This window comes from Rhinoderma darwinii, chromosome 4 (genome assembly GCF_050947455.1).
Source record: "Rhinoderma darwinii isolate aRhiDar2 chromosome 4, aRhiDar2.hap1, whole genome shotgun sequence".
Taxonomy (NCBI): domain Eukaryota; kingdom Metazoa; phylum Chordata; class Amphibia; order Anura; family Rhinodermatidae; genus Rhinoderma; species Rhinoderma darwinii.
In genome coordinates, this window is record NC_134690.1 from 195899266 (window position 1) to 195922895 (window position 23630).

Consider the following 23630-nt stretch of genomic DNA (forward strand, 5'->3'; position numbering starts at 1 on the left):
AATACATAGGTCCAGCCAGAATGAAGAAATGTCATGTTAAGAAAGCAATACGCATCCGCAGCACACATAACATGTGCATGACATCTGCAGACTTCATTGCGGAATTTAGAATCTCCATTAAAGTCAATGGAGAACTTCCGCAATGAGTCCGCCACTGGTCCGCAACATCCATTGTATGCTGCGGACACCAAATTCCGCACTGCAGCCTATGCTCCGCAGCGGAAATTTCAGCCTCGTCTAAACAAAGCCTACTAAAAAGAAGTGGAAGGCAATGGAGAAACGGGTCCGCTGCGGATTAACGCTGCGGAGTGTCCGCAGCGGAATTCAAGAGCAATACCGCCACGTGGGGCTTTGCCCTTAGAATGCGGGGAGGAAAAAAAATTAAATGACAAAAAAACAGCTACGGCAGGGGGTTAATGAGGATTTCAGTCTGGGTTCTATAAAGAAAATAAGTCTCACATACTGCAAAATATATTAATTATATGGTTCTATAATGATAGTTTTTTTAACATTTCGAAAAATAACATTTTGGTTACAGATTAAAGACACATAATGAAAGAAGGATTGACTTAACAAACTTTTTAAACATTTGGCTGAATTCATTTTCAAACACTTTGCTAATATATCAAAAGAGACTACAACGTGTGTTTTGAATAATAATAATAATCATTTTGTATAGCAAATCTTGTTGTATAAGGAAACTTTTATTTTTTTTATTTTTGTTTTCCATTTCAGGACCTCTATGCATCTAAAGTTCAGAAAGCTGTGCAATATCTTGAGAGGAAGTTTGATGAAGGAATTGCCAGTAATTATACACTCTCGGTAGTGGTATATGCCTTGTCATTGGCCAATAGCTCTATAGCACGTGATGCCCTGACTCTGCTTAATTCAAGGGCAAGCACTACAGGTTAGTATATATAAACATTATATATATACATATATATATATATATATATATATTTCTATACTTTCAATATGAGTTAAATGATGGAACAGACCATATAAATATATATATATATATATATATATATATATACACTACCGTTCAAAAGTTTGGGGTCACCCAGACAATTTTGTGTTTTCCATGAAAACTCACACTTATATTTATCAAATGAGTTGCAAAATGACTAGAAAATATAGTCAAGACATTGACAAGGTTAGAAATAATGATTTTTATTTGAAATAATAATTTTCTCCTTCAAACTTTGCTTTCGTCAAAGAATGCTCCATTTGCAGCAATTACAGCATTGCAGACCTTTGGCATTCTAGCTGTTAATTTGCTGAGGTAATCGGGAGAAATTTCACCCCATGCTTCCAGAAGCCCCTCCCACAAGTTGGATTGGCTTGATGGGAATTCTTGCGTACCATACGGTCAAGCTGCTCCCACAACAGCTCTATGGGGTTGAGATCTGGTGACTGCGCTGGCCAATCCATTACAGATTAAAATACCAGCTGCCTGCTTCTTCCCTAAATAGTTCTTGCATAATTTGGAGGTGTGCTTTGGGTCATTGTCCTGTTGTAAGATTAAATTGGCTCCAATCAAGCCCTATCCACAAGGTATGGCATGGCGTTGCAAAATGGAGTGATAGCCTTCCTTATTCAAAGTCCCTTTTACCTTGTACAAATCTCCCACTTTACCAGCACCAAAGCAACCCCAGACCATCACATTACCTCCACCATGCTTGACAGATGGCGTCAGGCACTCTTCCAGCATCTTTTCAGTTGTTCTGCGTCTCACAAATGTTCTTCTGTGTGATCCAAACACCTCAAACTTCGATTCGTCTGTCCATAACACTTTTTTCCAATCTTCCTCTGTCCAACGTCTGTTTGCTTTTGCCCATATTAATCTTTTCCTTTTATTAGCCAGTCTCAGATATGGCTTTTTCTTTGCCACTCTGCACTGAAGGCCAGCATCTCGGAGTCGCCTCTTCACTGTAGACGTTGACACTGGCGTTTTGCGGGTACTATTTAATGAAGCTGCCAGTTGAAGACCTGTGAGGCGTCCATTTCTCAAACTAGAGACTCTAATGTACTTGTCTTGTTGCTCAGTTGTGAAGCGGGGCCTCCCACTTCTCTTTCTACTCTGGTTAGAGCCTGTGTGTGCTATCCTCTGAAGGGAGTAGTACACACCGTTGTAGTAAATCTTCAGTTACTTGGCAATTTCTCGCATGGAATAGCCTTCATTTCTAAGAACAAGAATAGACTGTCGAGTTTCACATGAAAGCACTCTTTTTCTAGCCATTTTGAGAGTTTAATCGAACCCACAAATGTAATGCTCCATATTCTCAACTAGCTCAAAGGAAGGTGAGTTTTATAGCTCCTCTAAACAGCAAAACTGTTTTCAGCGGTGCTAACATAATTGCACAAGGGTTTTCAAGTGTTTTCTAATCATCCATTAGCCTTCTAACACAGTTAGCAAACACAATGTACCATTAGAACACTGGAGTGATGGTTGCTGGAAATGGGCCTCTATACACCTATGTAGATATTGCATTAAAAACCAGACGTTTGCAGCTAGAATAGTCATTTAGCACATTAACATTGTATAGAGTGTTTTTCTGATTAATTTAATGTTATCTTCATTGAAAAAAACTGTGCTTTTCTTTAAAAAATAAGGAAATTTCTAAGTGACCCTAAACTTTTGAACGGTAGTGTGTATATATATATATATATATATATATATATATATATATATATATATATAACTTTTGTATCACTTTTGTTTATTTAGAAGGGAACAAGTTTTGGTCTTCACAATCTGAAGGGTTCAACAATTACTGGCAGCCGAGAACTACAAACATTGAGACGGCGGCATATGCCCTGCTTTCTCACTATCAGCAGAGCAGAATTGTGGAAGGTATTCCTGTAATGAAGTGGCTGATTCAACAAAGGAGCCATCTTGGAGGATATTCATCCACTCAGGTAAAACTCCTTTCACAACTGGTTAGAAATGTTATGCTATTAGTAACTAGCTAAAACACTTTCTATATAGAAAGCTGAAACACTTTCTATATAATGTATTATTTACTAGATTAAATAATTTAAGAGCGTCTGTCCCCAACATGCTGTGTCTAAATGTCTTTGGAGCAATCATTTTAGAATCACGTGATAAATATATTCTGCTTTATGTGACTGTGATTTTTGTCCAGTAACAAACAATGAAGCTGTCCTGAATTTTATCTATGTACCTTGATAAAATTGCTGCTGATTAATATTATTAAGGGGATCTACCTTTGTCCATCCTCCTTACCGCATTAGGAGCTGATTGGTTGATCATGTGACCTCACAGCCTTTAGACTCATTCAGACAAAAGTCAGCCCTTTAGACTCATTGATTTTAAGGGAAAGGTTACTGAAGAATGGCAGAAAGAAACAATAAAAAAGTAAAAGCTATAATTTAACTGAATGTTCACACGGGATTATATCATAAGCTAATACTAATAACACCCCAAAAATTGGTGGCAGACACACTTTAATGTTATATGCTGCTGGCTATTTTGTTTGTTTTCTTTATCTATTTGCGATATACAGAAAAACTTATTGCCACATACAATCCAATGATGTATATGGCATGACCTATTCAGAATGTATGTGACACTCTGATACCTCCTTTATTCAGAAAACATTGTTATAAATGCTATTTTTAGATTTGAATTCCAATGATTTAACAGTGGAGTTGATGGCATAACCAGTGATGAACAGTAGAGTAGCGTCCATTAGAAGTAAAAAAAAACAAAAAAAAAACGGTGTAATTGGCACAAGGGAATGTAAGGTCTAATATTTCCATCATATAAAGCAGAATATAATATAAAGTATGAAATAATATGAATAGTGTTACTCCAGAATGTAATGTCCTCTGGTGTGGCTTTTCAATGGAATAATGATTTCTGAACTTCCACCCTGATCTTCTGATCTTCTTTGATTTCTCTGTTCTGAGTAGAATTTTATTATCTAAGGAACTGAGTCTTATGTTATATTTAAAATGAGAAATTTTCAGTCTTGTTATTTGACTCTATCAATGCGGAAAGGAAAACTTTACTTACTATATCAATTATTGCGCTTGAAACATTATCTGTACTTACGGAGTTATCCTGATGTGGAGATAGTGCAAAATCTTATTCATAGAGTTTTACATTCATTATGGAATCTTTCACACTCCTTAACGTGTCTCTCTCTCTCCCCCCTCTCCCCTCTCTCCTCTCTCCCCCTCTCCCCTCTCCCCCTCTCCCCTCTCCCCCTCTCCCTCTCCCCCTCTCTCCCCCTCTCCCTCTATCCCCCTCTCTCCCCCTCTCCCTCTATCCCCCTCTCTCCCTCTCTCCCTCTCTCCCCCCCCCAGCAGCCAGATATCACTTATTAGCTTACTGCCTAGGGACCCTTCTAACAAAAAACTATTGTTCAAATTGGAGGCCAATTTTGATGAATATTTTTTCGATTATGCCTTTTGGTGAGCAGTGGTTCAAATGTCATAATTTTCAGGCGCTGGTAGAATGTATGTATATGCACTACCTGCACTTCCGGTAGAGAAGGACGGTGGCTGACATCCAGTGCTGCATCATGGATATTTAGTGCTTGAATATTTTATAGGGTGGCTTTAGTTGAGTTTACCATTAAAATGTAAGCCTTGTTATTCTTTTACCAGGACACAATAATAGCCCTGCAAGCCTTGTCCAAGTTTATACTCTTGGCTCCGTCTCATGAAACATCTCTTACATTGGCTGTTACTGGACCAGATTCATCTGCACCTACAACTTTCCATATCAACAGTGAAAACCTTCTAGTCTTACAAAGTCAGCAGGTAAATAGACTTTATAAACTAATTTGCCTATATACAGACATATAATATATATTCAATTTATGATACGTTTTGCTGCCTATAAATGATGTGGTTTAAACACTATATCATATTTACATGTAATATTATAATATTTATGGAAAACAATGATATAACAATACATTGGCCATGTTTCCCCCCCCCAATAATCGAAAGTCAGATCATATGAATCTACAGAGATTCAGTATAATGACCTCAATGAACAATATTATACTGACGTTAAGCTGTAAGTAATATGATATTTATAATAAATGGGTAATTCTATTTTATTATTAGGTTGAGGTTTCCCAGCCTTTGTTAGTCAATGCTACTGCAGTTGGAAGAGGATTGGCTATTTTCCAGGTAAAAATCAAGCGTTTTAACAGTTTCTATTATCTATTATTGATTTCTCTGTATGTTTTACAGGAAGTGTATAATTTCTAAAATGTCATAATGAGAACATTTTGTTACTTGTTATTGTAATGCTGTACTTATTTTATATACCTGTCAAACTTGAAGTTATCTGTAGAAGGTAGATGCCAAGGAAAACTGAAGCAGTACCCCATAACAACCAATCAGATCCTAGCTGTAATTGTTTCCAGCGAAGGCTATACAATGGTAGCAGTAATTTGATTGGTCGCTGTTTATCTGTTTTCTTTGTACTTACATTTTCTTTTCTTATCTAGTGTTTACTGTTACATAAAAGGATTATTATATTGCCTTAGATTAAACTGGTGTTTTCCAATCCCTGAAAATCACAATTGTCAAGTGCCCCACAATGTTTAAAAAGGTTTATGACACTGTTCTCGTGCTGGTGGTCACCAGGATTTCTCATCTCTTTGGGCTCGTCTACACGTAACAGAATTGCTGTGTATTTTCCGTCTGAAAATACGCAGCAAAATACAGTAGAAGCAAAGTGGGTGAGATTCAAACAAATCTCAGCCACACGCTGCGTAAATATTTCGAGCAGAAATTGACCTGAGCTGCGTATTTTTCGTACCGCAGCGTGTCAATTCCTGCTGCGGAAAGTGGACTGAAATGCTGCGTTTTTCAGAGGAGATGTCACCATTTCCAAACAATGAGAAAAAAGCAGCAAAATACGCACAATTTTCTGCAGTCAAAAATGCAGGAAATGGTGCGTTTCTGCCTCAGTGGAAAGTCTGCTACTTTCAACGGAATTGCTGCAGAAATTTTCTGCAGCAATTCCGTTTACGTGTGGACAAGCCCTTTCTGTTGTTGGGACGTCACCACTGCAGCCAATGATTGACTGCTGCTGTCATGTGGCCTGAACAGCATACCATTGCTATAGAGGTAGCGGGTCAACCTGGTGACAGACAGTGTAGGAACGGTGCCAAATTTAAAAGGTAACTTTATTAGGAACTACAATGTAGCCACTCAATCAATATTTTAAGAAAACAACTTGAACTCTAGTTATACCTGTTTAATTTGACACTTCAAAAATAGCTTTTGACAATTTTTTTTCCTTTTTACAGAATTTTTTTTGTGTTATAGAAAGGAGACTAGTAAACCTGGTTTCCAATAGTTTGTAACACATTTTCCAGTTATGTTGTAGGAGGTAATTTTTCCTTTTTCCAGGGGCATAGCTATGCAGAGTACTGGTGCCTTAGTCAGCCCAAAGGTCCCTCTACTACAAAAGAAGACACCAGTATTATTAATGGCACATGGTAGTTGGAGGCCCTGTTACAGATATTGTTTTGAGGGCCAGGATCTACAAGTTATACCTTTGCCTGTTTAATGTAAATGGAAAGATTAGAAAATGATGGGAAATTTACAATTAGGGATTGTAATCTATAATTATCTATTATTATCTGCTCTATATAAGCTCAAATAGAATTCCCCAAATGGATGCCGAGAGAGAGGGAATATGCAGCTTTAAAACCACATACAAATACATTGGCTGTACTACACAAATTAGCATATAGTAATTATTGGTATCAATTGATGCAAGTTCTTAATAATATATTTTTTTGTTTACAGCTTAATGTAATGTACAATCAAAAGTCCTCATCTAGGCGGAGAAGAAACACGGTGCTTGAGGCTTTCCAATTAGATGTGTCGGTGAGGGAAGAGACAAATAACATTCATAGACTCTCATTGGATGTATGTATGCGGTAAGTAAGACCAAAGTTCAGTTCCCATGACCTCTTATATGTTTTTTTTTTTCTTTATTGATGAGTATTTCCTTAACACTAATGTTTTGGTATTTTTTTTGTTATCAGCTTTCAGGGTAAAGGGAATGAGAGCGGCATGGCATTATTGGATGTTGGGTACCTCAGTGGATTCACTATGAGCCCTCAAGGAATTATTAGTATTCAATCTCTAAAACTGGTTGAGCCAAAAGAAGGAAAAGTTTATGTTTACTTTGATTCGGTGAGTTAAAAAAACTACCTTACAATGCTTTTTTGCTCTGTAAATCGGAAAAACTTAGAAAAACAAAATCTTACAGTAATGTCATTAATATTGCATGTGGTTAGGCTATAAAGCAATAAGTGTAATATATTTAAGCAATAAAATGTAACTTAAAAGGTGTCTTACTTTAGAATATGTTAGTGATGTACAGTCATATCGCAGTTTTTGCAATGTGTAAACACAGCCTCATATTTCTTCATTTATTAGGTGACCAATGATGAGCTCTGTATTTCTATTCCAATGGTTCGGTTTGCAATGGTAGCAAGTTCTCAAGATGCTGTTGTTAAAGTCTGTGATTATTACAATCCAGGTAAGTGCCATAGATTATATATTACCTTTGCTTAGACAAAATAAAACGAATGAGTATAGGAACGGAAATGGCAATTCATATACAGGTACACAGAACAGGAAAAAAAAAAAAAAATAATAATAATTATTATATATATATATATATATATATATATAACACATATAAAGGATATAGAAGAGATTCCACCAACAATTACCCAGAGCCATCTGATATTAGCCAGAGTGGAGAGGTGATACAAAGAGAGCTCACTGTTCTGGTAGAACAATGCATGAATTACATGAATGGTCTGTCTTTTTTAACAAACATGGGCAGTAGGACCCTTCATGATCAGCTAGATGCTCGGGTGAGTCTAAATCAGACAACTCCTAAATACAAAATTTAAAGGCATAGAACACTCAATACAACCCCTGTTCCTATGTCCTAACAGGGGGCCACAGCTCAGAATCCCACTCGATTAAGCAGAGCGGAAAGCCGTTACAAAGAGAATCTCACTCTGGAGAACTAACCTCAGTGCCTATTGACTTCATTGACTCTGCAGGGGAAATCTGAATGCAGAGCTGACGTCTGGGTGTTCCATCAGCTGGAACCCCCACAATAGACTTCATTAATGAGGGAGTTGCCACAGGAAATGGTTGTTGTCGGTGGATAACTGCTTTAAGGTCAGAGTTCCATATGTGTACTCCTGGCAGGAGTTACCAATTCAGTTTTGGCTCACCACAACCAATGTTTACACCCTCAAAGATCTACATACTGAAGGTCCTGCGCAGCAGAAAACTTGAGTTCTCTATTCCTGGTGCATCTGACCCATGACTGCAGAGCGGTACTGGGATGAGATTCCCATTGAATTTGCATAAAGCATTCCCACAATGTTGGACAGCACAGGAATTAGTAGAGTAGAAAAAGTGTTTCTTATGTATATATTGATATTTATTTATTATACCGAGGCAGACAGGAATTGTGTTACTTATATTACTTTTAGTTTTAGAGTTTTATTTCTGGCAAAGGTTTAATAATCCTTTTTTCTTACAGAAATGTCCGCTACCCGAACATATAATTCTCTGACCATGCAACGAATATCTACATGTGATTACTGCGGATTCAACTGCACTCTGTGCGCATCAAACGTACTGATGTTATCTCTTAGCAGCAAGGCTACTGTGCCAACATTCAGCCTCTTATGGTTCTGCATGACTGTTTTAGGCTATTTCTTGTAAATAATTACTTGCCCCTATCATTTTCTGTTGACTGGAATTGCGGTTCTTCATTGTCAGTTCAGGATCATTGTAAGCAAGTACATTTTGGGACACAATTGTGTATTTATTTGTATATATAATGTATTATAAATAGTCATTTGGCTAATAATTTACAATAAGGAAAAAAGGACAATTTTGTTTCTATCTAGTAGTAGATAGTTGTATTTTCACTTTCATTTTATGTCATGGGGAATATTTTCTCATAAATATTTATGGCTGCATGTAGCTGTTTTTAATATTGTGTATTTTATCTGTGCAGTTAACCTGTTAATAAACATCCTTTCCACAAATTGAATACTCTGAATGTATTAAATGCTTTAATAGTAACGTGCTCCTGAGAAGTGATATTTAAAGACACAAAAACGAGATCACCTTTAAAGCTTATCTATTGTTGTAATGCTTTTGCATAAATCGGTAGTACATGTAAATACTGTAAATTAAGCTTTGCAATATGTTATAAGGGGAAAGTAGCATTTTCCTCAACTCCCGGAATCCTGTAGCCCACCTTTCCTGCTTGTGCAGAAAACGGTCTAAAAAGAAAGAATAAATACTAAACAGGACGAGGTGGTAGGAGGGGGACGCTGCAGCAGTATCTTTCCCTTAGTGACTGTCTGAGACTCATGCTGTGAGGGGGAGGAGGGGGACGCTGCAGCAGTATCTTTCCCTTAGTGACTGTCTGAGACTCATGCTGTGAGGGGGAGGAGGGGGACGCTGCAGCAGTATCTTTCCCTTAGTGCCTTAGTGACTGTCTGAGACTCATGCTGTGAAGGGGAGGAGGGGGTTTATGTTACAATTTATCTGCATGTATGTGAACCTCATGCTGCAAGAAAGGAGAAGCAGACATCTGATTGGTTCAGACTGCTCGGCATAGATCTGATATCACAGCAGTAATAGTACGCCCATACAGAAAGAGAGTAAGTAGCACATACTGATGTTTGCCATATATTAGTGAAATATATTAGTGAAAAAAAAAAAACTTGCCAACCCCTTTAACGCCAAGTTAGCACAATGGCGGGCAGCGCCCACCAGCGGCCACCTTTTCATGTGATTTATGCACCGCAAACACCAAAAGTTTCAGATTTTGGAAAATTCACACCAAATTCGAAATGTGTAGAATCGATTCGTTCATTACTAATGGAGAAGCCTATGGAGAAAAACGCCAGAAAAAATACCATACATATAGCATGCTGCATTTTGATAATTAGCCACTGACCTAAAAAATGTCATAAACCAAAATGCTATGTACATAGAGAATTTCATATTTCACTATATACTTTTTTTTAAATTAACATCTGGCTGCAGCCCCCCAAAAATACAGCGAAAAATATCACGAAAAACAGTGTGTGTAAAACGATGAAAATGTTGCAAAAACAACCCCATTCAGATGCAAGGAAGCGATTATAAATCACAGGAATTTCTGCAACAATTTGCCACATATGAATACTCCATTATGCAGACCACTACAAGTGCTGGTCACAAGTTCACCTGCATATTCATAAATATGGGTATATTCTAAGTGTGGAGAACTTAGGCAATGAGACATTATAATAATAATAATAGTAATAATAATAATAATAATAATAATAATAATAAAATAAATCATCTGTGTTGTTACTCATCTTGTAAGGCCCAGTTCACACAGAGATTTTCTATGCTGATTTTGACAAACCGCGTCGGAATCAGCGGCAAAAAATGGCCCAAACCACCTTTCATTGATTTTAATGGGAGGCGGAGGCGTTTTCTTTCCATGGTGGTTTTTAGCTGCTTGAGGTAAAAAAAAACGGCATGCTCTTTCTTGCCACAGTTCCGCCTCTGACCTCCCATTTAAATGGGAGAAAGTGCTATTTGCTGTATTTTTGCCCTTCAAAAAATGCAGCGAAAAGCGCCACGAAAATCGCTGCAAGAATTTGAAGGCAGGTCAAAATATGCCTGCAAAAAAACTCGGTGTGAACGAGGCCTAATACCTATAATAAATGCCTGAGTTAAACGCTTTATACACTTTTGAAGGCAATATTTTCTTTTTAATCAATGTTTTTCATTCTGAACAACTTTTGAATGGATTTTTATGCAAAAAATGTTTTATTTTTTGAGATTCAGCTTCTATGTATCCTCTATACATAGAAGCTATATCTTGCGGTCAAAGCTGGATCCGTCAGGTCAACGGGACTGATGGCTTCAGTGAGCGCTGGTCCGATCCAGCTATTATCGATCACATCTAAATTCATGATGTCACTTAGATGTGATCGATAAAAGCTGGATTCTGCATGTCAGAGACATGCTGTTCAAGTGATCACCGAAGCTGCCAGTCTTGCTGGTCTGACGGATTCGGCTTTGAACGTAAGATACAGCTTCTTTGCATATAGGACACATAGAAGTATCTCAAAAAGTTAAATTTATTTTTTAATAACAATTTTTCAAAATGAAATAAAACATTGATTTATTAAAAAAAAATTGCCTTCAAAAGTTTACATAACCTTTAAAAAGGAATGAATAGAACAATTCCCTGGATGCATATACCATTGTACACATCAGTTCGTTTTAGTGTTTCCAATGTTATAGTACATTAAATGCCAGTAACAAATCTTATACTTCAAAACTGCAACATTTGTACTAACATGTCCACTTTATACTTTTCTTTATTGCAACTTAATATAATAATAAGAAAATATCCTCAAGGTCAGTGGCGTAGCTATAGGGGTCGTAGCGGTCGCAACTGCGACCGGGCCCCGTAGCTAGGGGGGCCCGTAGGCCCCCCTCACCACACTAGCGCTGCAATGATTGCTCTACATTACTGGGTCCCTGCTGGGGGACAAAAGAGACCCAGTAATGTAGCTTAAAGAGGCTCTGTCACCAGATTTTGCAACCCCTATCTGCTATTGCAGCAGATCGGCGCTGCAATGTAGATTACAGTAACGTTTTTATTTTTAAAAAACAAGCATTTTTGGCCAAGTTATGACCATTTTTGTAGTTATGCAAATGAGGCTTGCAAAAGTCCAAGTGGGTGTGTTTAAAAGTAAAAGTCCAAGTGGGCGTGTATTATGTGCGTACATCGGGGCGTGTTTACTACTTTTACAGGTCCTGCATCGTGTCGGACACATCGGCACCAAAGGCTACAGTTGATTCTGCAGCAGCATCGGCGTTAGCAGGTAAGTCGATGTAGCTACTTACCTGCAAACGCTGATGCTGCTGCAGAATCAACTGTAGCCTCTGGTGCCGATGTGTCCCCGCTCGTCTGACATGATGCAGGACCTGTGAGTGACGACACAGCGTGATCTCTCGAGAACACGCTGTGTCTGCACTGCCAGAAGCTGGGCGTTCTGAAGAGAAGTGGATGATACTTCTGATCAGAACGCCCAGCTAGTAAAAGTAGTAAACACGCCCCGATGTACGCACATAATACACGCCCACTTGGACTTTTACTTTTAAACACACCCACTTGGACTTTTGCAAGCCTCATTTGCATAACTACAAAAATGGTCATAACTTGGCCAAAAATGCTCGTTTTTTAAAAATAAAAACGTTACTGTAATCTACATTGCAGCGCCTATCTGCTGCAATAGCAGATAGGGGTTGCACAATCTGGTGACAGAGCCTCTTTAAAGCATTGGTGGCAGCTCAGCTGTCAGAGAGTCATTGCACAGAGGGGGAACAAGACGGTGGAAAATGAATGATAGATGAATCCACTCATCTTACGAGACCCAGGCCCGCCCACTGTACTGTCCACCCAATCAGCTCACTTCTTGCTGTTTGACCTGTTCAGAGGGAAAGGAATGGCTACAGCAAGAAGATGGTGTGCGTGTCTGCTGCTCCCCTGCAGTACGAGCTGCTCTCTGACCCCACAGCAGATGTAAGTAGCAACTAGTAATCCAGCTCTTAACCCCTTCACTGTGTGTGTGTATGTATGTATGTATGTATGTATGTATGTATGTATGTATGTATGTATGTATGTATGTATGTATGTATGTATGTCTGTCATGCTGAGCAGTCACACCTCAGGGCTGACAGTTTAGCATAACAGACAAAGTATCTATCTATCTATCTATCTATCTATCTATCTATCTATCTATCTATCTATCTATCTATCTATCTATCTATCTATCATCTATCTATCTATCTATCTATCTATCTATCTATCTATCTATCTATCTATCTATCTATCTATCTATCTATCTATCTATCTATCTATCATCTATCTATCTATCTATCTATCTATCTATCTATCTATCTATCTATCTATCTCATATCTATCTATCTATCTATCTATCTATCTATCTATCTATCTATCTATCTATCTATCTATCTATCTATCTATCTATCTATCTATCTATCTATCTATCTATCTATCATCTATTTATCTCATATCTACACTGGCGTAGCTATAGGGGTCGCAGCGGTCGCAATTGCGACCGGGCCCCGAAGCCAGGGGGGCCCACAGCCCCCCGCACCACATCAATAAAAAGTTACTATAGTAACTCGGGCCGCGGGCCCCTGTTACTATAGTAACAGACTGACCTTACCTTCTTGGTTCCGGATCGCAGCGGAGGTCCTGACGTCACAGCGCTATGTACCGCGCACAACATCGAGAGGACAGAACTTCTGCCGCGGCTGAAGAGGAAGGTAAGATTAGTTGCCCTGACTGGCGGGGTCCGACTCCCGGGACCCGCCAATCAGCTGTTTTGAAGGGGCCGCAGCACTCGTACGAGAGCTGCTTCACCTTCATTCCGGTCACACTGTGAATCGGTGTCGGCGATTCACAGTGTGAGCGAGTAGTGAAATGAAGGGGAAGCAGCTCTCGTACGAGTGCTGCGGCCCCTAAAAAACAGCTGATTGGCGGGTCCCGGGAGTCGGACTCCGCCAGTCAGGGCAACTAATCTTACCTTCCTCTTCAGCCGCGGCAGAAGTTCTGTCCTCTCGATGTTGTGCGCAGCGCATAGCGCTTGACGTCAGGACCTCCGCTGCGATCCGGAACCAGGAAGGTCCCGGGAGTCGGACCCAGACACATCAGCTATTGATGGCCTATCCTGAGGACAGGCCATCAATGTTTAGGGACTGCACAACCCCTTTAAGCCTACGATGTAGCAGGCTTAGAAGGCCCATGAGCCAGGATCACAGATTGTGTGATCCTGTCTGCTGGGCCCTGTATCTAAGACAATCACATGGTAGGCTTAGATACATGGCCCATGTGTGATCCTGTCTGTGGGACCCTGTATCTAAGCCTACCACACTGTCGGTTTAGATACAGGGACCCAGCACACAGTAATCTTATACTGTATAAGATTACTGTCTGCTGGACCCTGTATCTAAACCTACCTTGTGGTAGGCTTAGATACAGGGTCCCACAGACAGTATCATACATGGGCCCTGTATCTAAGCCTAACAAATGTGTTACTAATCGGTTTTTTTGTGTGTTTTCTTACAGGTTCGGTCGTTGGACTACGTCGGATTCCAGGACTACTTCGATGACAGCTTTTTTTTTTATTATCAATAAAATTGTTAATGAGGGTTGTGTGGGGGTTTTCTTTTTATTTCAATAAAATATTTTTTCTATGTCTTTGTTTTTTTTTTTAAACTATATTACTACCGCCTTAGTAATGGCCGCCGGCTGATTGACAGTGTCCATTGCTAAGGCGGGGCTTAGTGTTAGCCGGTGCAGAGGTGAACACTAACCCCCATTATTACCCCGGTACCCACCGCCACCAGGGGTGCTGGGAAGAGCCGGGTACGATTCAGTACCTGACCATCTGTAGTGATGGTCGGCCACTGGAGTGGCCGCAGGCTGGTGTTATCAGGAGGGGAAAGGCCAAAAACAGTGGCCCTTCCCACCCTGGTGATGATAGGCTGCTGCTTTATTGTATCTGGCTGGTTATGAAAAATGGGGGGGACCCCACGTCATTTAAAAAAAAAAAAAAATGGAAAGAACGATGTGGGGTCCCCCCCAATTTTCATAACCAGCCAGATACAACACAACAGCAGCAGGCAGCATTACAAGGGTGGGAAGGGCCACTGTTTTTGGCCTTCCCCAGCCTAATACTACCAGCCTGTGGCCACCCCGGTGCATGCCCGTCACTACAGATGGTCGGTTACTGGTTCGTACCCGGCTCTTCCCAGTACTCCTGGTGGCGGTGGGTACCGGGGTAATAATGGGGGTTAGTGTTAGCCTCTGCACTGGCTAACATTAAGCCCCGCCTTAGTAATGGAGGTTATCAATCAGCCAGCGGCCATTACTAAGGCGGTGATAATAAAGTTTAAAAAGATACAAGCACATAGAAAAAATATTTTATTGAAATAAAAAAACACAACCCTCATTAACCCCTTAAGGACGCAGCCTAGTTTTGGCCTTAAGGCTCAGAGCCCATTTTTCAAATCTGACATATTTCACTTTATGTGGTAATAACGTCGGAATGCTTAAACCTACCCAAGCGATTCTGAGATTGTTTTCTCGTGACACATTGGGCTTCATGTTCGTGGTAAAATTTGGTCGATATATTCAGTGTTTATTGGTGAAAAATTGCAAAATTGAGAGAAAATTTTGAAAAAATTGCATTTTTCAGAATTTAAATGCATCTGCTTGTAAAACAGACGGTTATACCACCCAAAATAGTTACTAGTTCACATTTGCCATATGTCTACTTTAGATTGGCATCGTTTTTTGAACATTCTTTTATTTTTCTTGGACGTTACAAGGCTTAGAACATAAACAGCAACTTCTCATATTTTTAAGAAAATTTCAAAAGCCTTTTTTTTAAGGTACCTCTTGAGTTCTGAAGTGGCTTTGAGGGGCCTATGTATTAGAAACCCTGATAAAACACCCCATTTTAAAAACTAGACCCCTCAAAGTATTCAAAACAGCATTTAGAAAGTTTTTTAACCCTTCAGGCATTTCACAGGAATTAAAGCAAAGTGGAGGTGAAATTTGCAAATTTCATTTTTCTTGCTGAATTTAAATTTTATTCATTTTTTTTTCTGCAAGACAGAAGGTTTTACCAGAGAAACACTACTAAATATGTATTGTCCAGATTCTGCAGTTTTTAGAAATGTCCCACATGTGGCCCTACTGCGCTCGTGGACTAAAACACAAGCCCTAGAAGCAAGGAAGCACCTAGTGCATTTTGAGGCCTCTTTTTTATTAGAATATATTTTAGGCAGCATGCCAGGTTTGAAGAGGTGTTGAGGTGTCAAAACAGTAGGAATCCCCCAATAGTGACCCAATTTTGGAAACTACACCCCTCAAGGAATTCATTTAGGGTTGTTGTTAGCATTTTGACCGCACAGTTTTTTCACAGCACCTATTTCAATTGGGCTGTGACATTAAAAAAATGACATTTTTTCCAATTAGATGTAATTTTTTACCAAAATTTCTTATTTTCACAGGGAACAAAATACTCAATTTTGTTGCCCAATTTCTCCTCAGTGCATCAATACCCCATTTGTGGCAATAAACTGCCGTTTGGGCCCATGGGAGGCCTCAGAACGGAAGGAGCGCTGTGTGTTCTTTGGAGTACAGATTTTGCTGGTTTGGTTTTCGGGTGCCATGTCGCATTTGCAGAGCCCCAGAGGTATCAAAGCAATGGAAACCCACCAGAAGTGACCCCATTTTGGAAACTACACCCCTCAAGGAATTCATTTATGGGAAATGTGACCATTTAGACTCCATAGTTTCTTCACAGAACTTATTTGAATTGGCCTGGGAATTAAAAAAAAATATATTTTTTCCAATAATATGTCATTTTAGCTCAAAAATTCTTATTTTCACAAGAAATAAAATATTCCATTTTGTTGCCCAATTTGTCCTGAGTGCGGCAATACCCCATTTGTGGTGATAAACTGCCGTTTGGGCCCATGGGAGGGCTCAGAAGGAAAGGAGCGCTGTGTGTTCTTTGGAGTACAGATTTTGCTGGATTGGTTTTCGGGTGCCATGTCGCATTTGCAGAGCCCCAGAGGTATCAAAGCAATAGAAACCCACCACAAATGACCCCATTTTGGAAACTACACCCCTCAAGGAATTCATTTATGGGTGTTGTGACCATTTTGACCCCATATTTTTTTCACAGAACTTATTTGAATTGGGCTGGGAATGAAAAAAAAATTATTTTTTTCAAATAATATGTAGTTTTGGCTGAAAATGTCTTATTTTCACAAGAAACAAAATACCCCATTCTGTTGCGCAATTTGTTCTGTGTGCCGCAATACCCCATTTGTTGTGAAAAACTGCCTTTTAGGCCCATGGGAGGGCTCAGAAGGAAAGGACCACCATTTGGCCTACTGGGGATTTTCTAGTGCGAAGTCATGTATGCAGAAGCCCCTGAGGTACCAGTACAGTTGAAACCCGCAAGAAGTGACCCCGTTTTAAAAACGACACCCTTAAGGCATTCATCTAGAGGTGTAGTGAGCATTTTGACCGGAGACCTACACCCCATAAATTGTAATGTGGGTTCTCCCGGGTATGGCAATACCCTACATGTGGCTGTTATCAGCTGCCTGGACACACAGCAGGGCCCAGAGGGGAAAGACGAGGGGGGATAAGCTGTGTGGAGTGCATCAGGGTAAGTAAAATTGGGGTAAATTATAAACCAAGGGATGTATGATAAATTTTAAAACACTTTCATACAGAGCTCTGGTTATTCGGGACATGTGTCACATTGATATATTGTGTCATCCCTTATCGCCCTCTTATAGCAGACTTTGCACCTCTTTTGACTTTTTCCCTTCTTGCCAGTTTGGGGAACTTCTCCTGGAAAGTGTTGCCCTGGTACGATGCGTGTGGGCTCGCTTCCAGAAGTACTGGTTGCCCCCCCTTCTTGGTCCCTAAAGATTAGGTTCTTGATAATCACCTCTTGAAATTCCAGGAAAGTTCCCGTCTGGCCTGCACATCGACGTAGCACGTACGCATTGTACAAAGCCATCTGTATGATGTGCCCGGCCAGCTTCTTATACCACACCGCATGGCGCTGTAGGGCTTCAGGACTTGATCTTACAAGTCCATCCCTCCCATGTACCTATTGTAGTCCAGGATGCAGTCTGGTTTGGGGGTGGCCTTTCCTTCATATATCCTAAACCTGTAGGTATACCCTGATGCACCCTAGCACTGCTTATACATCTTCACACCATACCTTGCCCTCTTACCCGGCAGGTACTCGCGGAATTGAACCCTCCCTTTAAAATGTACCAGGGACTCATCAATAGAAATACACTTCTCGGGGGTGTATGCTGCGAAAACCGGGCACTGGAACGGTCTAATAGGGGTCTCCGTTTATACAAACGGTCAAAACTGGGGTCATCTCGGGGTGGGCACGGCTCATTATCAGTATAATGTAAGAAGCGAAGTATTGCCTCATTTATTTATTTTTTTAGGTTCACGTTCAGTTCTGAAGTTGCTTTGAGGGGCCCATATATTAGAAACCCCTATCAAATACCCCATTTTAGAAACTAGACCCCTCAAAGTATTCACAACAGCATGTAGAAAGTTTATGAACCCTTTAGGTGTTTCACAAAAATTTAGAGCAAAGTAGAGGTGAAATTTACATTTTTTTTTTGTCAGAAAATCCTCTTCATACCATTTTTTTTATAACACAAAAGGATTTATCAGTGAAACGCAAATTAATACGTATTGCCCAGATTCTTCAGTTTTGAGAAATATCCCACATGTGGCCCTAGTGCGGTAATGGACTGAAGCACCGGCCTCCGAAGCAAAGGAGCACCTAGTGGATTTTGAAGCCTCTTTTTTATTAGGCACCATGTCCGGTTTGAAGAGGTCTTGTGGTGCCAAAACATTGGGAACCCCCCAAAAGTGACCCCAATTTGGAAACTAGACCCCTTGAGGAATCCATTGTAGTTTTCTTGGGGTGCATGCGGCTTTTTGATCAGTTTTTATTCTATTTTTAGGTGGCGTGGTGACTAAAAAACAGCAATTGTACTATTGGGTTTTTTTTAGTTTTTTTTTACAGCGTTCACCGTGCGCTATAAATGACATATTCACTTTATTCTGCGGGGCGATACGATTACGGCGATACCAGATGTTTATAGGTTTTTTTTATGTCTTATGGCGTTTGCACAATAAAATACGTTTTGTAAACAATCATTCACTTTTTGTGTTACCTTATTCTAAGAGCCATAACGTTTTTATTTTTCAATCAATAAAGCCGTGCGAGGACTTATTTTTTGCGTAACGAAATGTAGTTTCGATCAGCACCATTTTTAGGTACATGCGACTTTTTGATCTCTTTTTATTCCATTTTTTGGGAGGTGAAGTGACCAAAGAATTGTGATTGTGGTACGGTTTATTATTATTTTATTTTACGGCGTTCACCGTGCGGGATAAATAATGAAATAATTTTGTAGTTCAGGCCGTTACGGACGCGGCGATACCAATTATGTATAGTTTATTTGTTTGTTTATATATTTTTATTAATAATAAAGGACTGATAAGGGAAAAGGGGGGATTTTTACTTTTATTACTTTTAAATCTTTTATTTTCTTATTTTTACACATCTTTTTTTAACTTTTTTTTTACTTTATTACTTTGTCCCACTAGGGGACATGAGGGCAGGAGGCCCTGATCGCTATTCTAATACACTGCACTACATGCGTAGTGCAGTGTATTAGAACTGTCAGCTACTCACTGACAGCAAGCATAGTGGGTCCTGACGTTGTCAGGACCCACTAGGCTTCCGTCTATGGCATAGCCGGACGCCATTGTTTGGTGTCCGGTTGCCATAGTCACCATCGCCGGCCGCTATCGCGTAGCAGGCCGGCGATGGCAGCTTAACCCCTAAAAAGAGGCGATCTCTATAGAACGCGGCTTTTAAGGGGTTAATCAGCGGGGACACAGCGATCGGTCCCCGCTGTAGGAGCTGTGACAGCTGCTGAACAAGACAGCAGCGTCACAGCTCCTGTATGTGTCGGGAGGACGGCCGAAACGGCCGTTACTCCCGAGACGTACTATGATGGCATGGAGCGCGAACGATACAGCTGCCATGACGTAATAGTACGTCAAGGAGCGGGAAGGGGTTAACCATTTTATTGAGAATAAAAAAGGCCGTCATTGAAGTCCTCGAATCCGAAGTCCAACAACCGAACCTGTAAAAAAACACAAACACACAAAAATAATCTGTAACACATAAAGAAGCAAAATTATTATTCTTACCTTTCTTGGGTCCAGCGCTGGTGCTGCAATGTCAGCGAGCTGAGCCCTGTATCTAAACCAATCATGTGTGATACTGTCTGCTGAGCTGTGTATCTAATCCAATCATGTGTGATACTGTCTGCTGAGTCCTGTATCTAATCCGATCATGTGTGATACTGTCTGCTGGGCCCAATATCTAATCCGATCATGTGTGATACTGTCTGCTGGGCCCTATATCTAATCCAATCATGTGTGATACTGTCTGCTGAGCCACTGTATCTAATCCAATCATGTGTGATACTGTCTGCTGAGCTCTGTATCTAATACTATCATGTGTGATACTGTCTGCTGAGCTGTGTATCTAATCCTATCATGTGTGATACTGTCTGCTGAGCCACTGTATCTAATCCTATCATGTGTGATACTGTCTGCTGAGCTGTGTATCTAATCCAATCATGTGTGATACTGTCTGCTGAGCCACTGTATCTAATCCTATCATGTGTGATACTGTCTGCTGAGCTCTGTATCTAATCCTATCATGTGTGATACTGTTTGCTGAGCTGTGTATCTAATCCTATCATGTGTGATACTGTCTGCTGAGCTGTGTATCTAATCCTCTCATGTGTGATACTGTCTGCTGAGCTGTGTATCTAATCCTATCATGTGGGATACTTCCTTCTCAGCCACTGTATCTACTCCTATCATGTGTGATACTGTCTGCTGAGCTGTGTATCTAATCCAATCATGTGTGATACTGTCTGCTGAGCCACTGTATCTAATCCTATCATGTGTGATACTGTCTGCTCAGCCACAGTATCTAATCCTATCATGTGTGATACTGTCTGCTGAGCCACTGTATCTAATCCTATCATGTGTGATACTGTCTGCTAGGCCCTATCTCTAATCCTATCATGTGTGATACTGTCTGCTGAGTCATTGTATCTAATCCTATCATGTGTGATACTGTCTGCTGAGCCACTGTATCTAATCCTATCAATAGTTTATAGGGTCGTAGTGCTATAGATATGCGGTCTCCTATACACTATTTTTTTGGGCAGACACATATGTATTGGGGCTATTTCCCCTGACATTTTAAGCCCTTAGTGATGCCCCGGCTGCTAGTGCTGCATTGTTGGGTCACTTAGACCCAGCGATGCAGCTGAAAGCTGCGAACCGTCGGCCATGAGAAGTTTGCGGGGGGGGGGGGGGGCCAATAAGAACTTTTGCATCGGGGCCCATGAGCCTTTAGCTACGCCCCTGCTCAAGGTATAGAAAAAATGGGGTCAGATGCATATTACAGTAACAGAACACAAGAATAAGGGCTAATCCACACGACTGTATTGTGGTTCTGTACAAGCTTCAAATTGTACAGAGCCATAATATGGCACCCACACAATCGTATGGGCCCTAACTGTACTTCTACAGTGGTATTCTTTACTAGAAGCATTGCACAGATAGAACCTGTATGGCTGCACACTGAGGCCATGCAGCTCTGATCTATGGACTCTGCCGGGTGCCGTATGTATGGGAATTTTCTACCCAAGAAGCAATGCCTCATCTGGCGGAATCTGTACCACTGCACGGTCATTTTGGAGAATTAAGGACAGAAGCCCCTTTGGCTTTTTTCCTGCACAGTAGTGTTTCTGGGCAAACCACTGTGCAAAGAACTGCAGCACAGCCCCATTCATTTAAAAAGAGCTGTGTTACAGTCCCCTGTGGAAGGTAAGTTGTGCCAAGGTATCTTGATGTGTTGCTGTTCCTTTTGATTGCTGTCTTTTTATTTGCAGGTTTATAACCTAGCATGCTGACTATGTGAACCTATGTGTATATAATTTTACTGCTTTCCTGCGACCTACTGGTTAAATTAGATAGCTATTTGTAAAGTGCTGTTGCAATATTTGCACAGGACCTGTGATCACATGACCAGATAGGCAGGTCCTCAAGTTAGTGAGTTTGATAGACAGCACCTTATGTAGGGGAGGAGCTAGGTTGTTATATAGCAGTAGTTCAGCACCAGAGGAGGAGTAAGGCGTTTGCCCAAATGAATGGAGCATGCACCCCCGCTGGGGGTAGCCTTGTACTTTCTGTCTTTCAGCTCCCTGAGACACAGTCAATCAAAGCTGTCCACAGATCTCAGGCTGGTCAAGGATACAGTGGTCTAAAACGGGCACTTAACTTTCAACAAACGATGCATAAATCAATGCTACAAAGAAAGACAAAACTTTGTAATATATCTTATTAGAGAAAAATGTTTCTTTCTCCACTTATCATTCACTTCTCCCTCTGCCCCTACCTCCTGCACTGGTCATTCACTTTGAGAGCACTGCTAAAGTAAATAATTATCAGCTCACTGAGGGATCTGGTTACATGCTGCCCATAGAAGTCTATAGAGAGGTAAAGGGGAGGTGGAAGCAGAGTGAGATACAGAGAGGCATGGCGAGACACACACACACGCACACACGCACACACACACACACACTGAATCAGCTTCCAAGTAAGCGCTATAACTCACCCCAGTGCTGGATTCACAGCTACTCTGATCAGTACTGTTGTATAATCTCCTCTATGTTGCTTATGTTTCTGAGGATGTGCTACAACGAGATTGGGGAGCCGGATGTTCTTTTCTATGTGCGCGGTGTATAGAAGACATGATAGTCATTATGCTCCACCGACTATAGAAAACTGAGAATTAGAGATAGAGCCTGCAGAGGGGAAAACGGCTAAATAATGCAAAATACAAGTCATATGATGTTCAGACATAAATTTATTACAGACATATGACATTTTATTCTAAAAAGTTAGGTACGCTGTGATGCATGCACTATTGTATTCAGCCAGTATGGACCTTGGAGAGACACCATTATGCAGTAGTGATTCAAGCTCCAACACATCAGCTGTATTGTGATTCTAGTAAATCTATGGTTTTATATAAAGAATTCTGAAGCTACAAAAGTAAATAAAAAATAAAAATAATAATCCCGCACATTCAGGTAAGGTTATCTATATACTGGCTGTGAAGTACTTATTGTCTCTTCCATTTTTAAATGCACATGTATTCATCTTCTACTGCCTTGTAATGTTAGCAGTATGTAGGACTGGAACATGTCCTAAATTTTATCCTGTGTCATGTGAAATTCATTATCACCACCCACGCAATAATATAAATAGTGTTCTGTGTGCAAAGCCCAGTTTGTTAATACAAAGCTTTAATATAATTCATGGTGAAATCTGCAGGCTAAGGGGTTTCTGTCGGAGGCTTTGGGAAGTAATCTTATACTGTGCACCCTGTCTACGTCTGACTCACTTGTGGCTAGGACATATTTTCCACATTATCATTAGCTTACTTCACGTCTAAACTCATCAGTAAGGGTGTGGTACATACTTTACACTTCACAGACTACCATATTCTACATCTTTTTGAAATTTGCTCTCATCTTTTGTTTTGAACACAGATATGTACTGTATTCATCACCCATATAAAGAGTAAAACAAGCTTTAGCACAGGGAAAGAGCTGCCAAGAGCTGACATGTACGGTATTAGCAGGGAAGAGGCGGGAATGTTACTCGGCTGACTGTATGAATCACTGACTGCTGTGGTGAATATTAACAACATTTACTTCTTTGCTCCAATAAGAACGTCCTGAGGATAAAAAAAAAAAATACAGGCTGTACGAACTTCAAGAAAATAGAACAGCCTGTGGAGACA

The 23630-nt window shown here is 40.3% G+C and overlaps 1 protein-coding gene across 1 annotated transcript in view; it reads left to right on the forward strand.

Moving 5' to 3' along the window:
• Window positions 1-8763, forward strand: part of LOC142760491 (CD109 antigen-like) — a 43452-nt gene extending 34689 nt beyond the window's left edge. Inside the window, exons 27-34 of the mRNA XM_075863687.1 lie at window positions 736-907; window positions 2732-2922; window positions 4639-4794; window positions 5107-5172; window positions 6808-6941; window positions 7050-7200; window positions 7447-7549; window positions 8579-8763. Of these exons, the coding sequence (XP_075719802.1) occupies window positions 736-907; window positions 2732-2922; window positions 4639-4794; window positions 5107-5172; window positions 6808-6941; window positions 7050-7200; window positions 7447-7549; window positions 8579-8763 (1158 nt within the window). The remainder of the gene's footprint in view (window positions 1-735; window positions 908-2731; window positions 2923-4638; window positions 4795-5106; window positions 5173-6807; window positions 6942-7049; window positions 7201-7446; window positions 7550-8578) is intronic.
• The last annotated feature ends 14867 nt before the right edge of the window (window positions 8764-23630 follow it).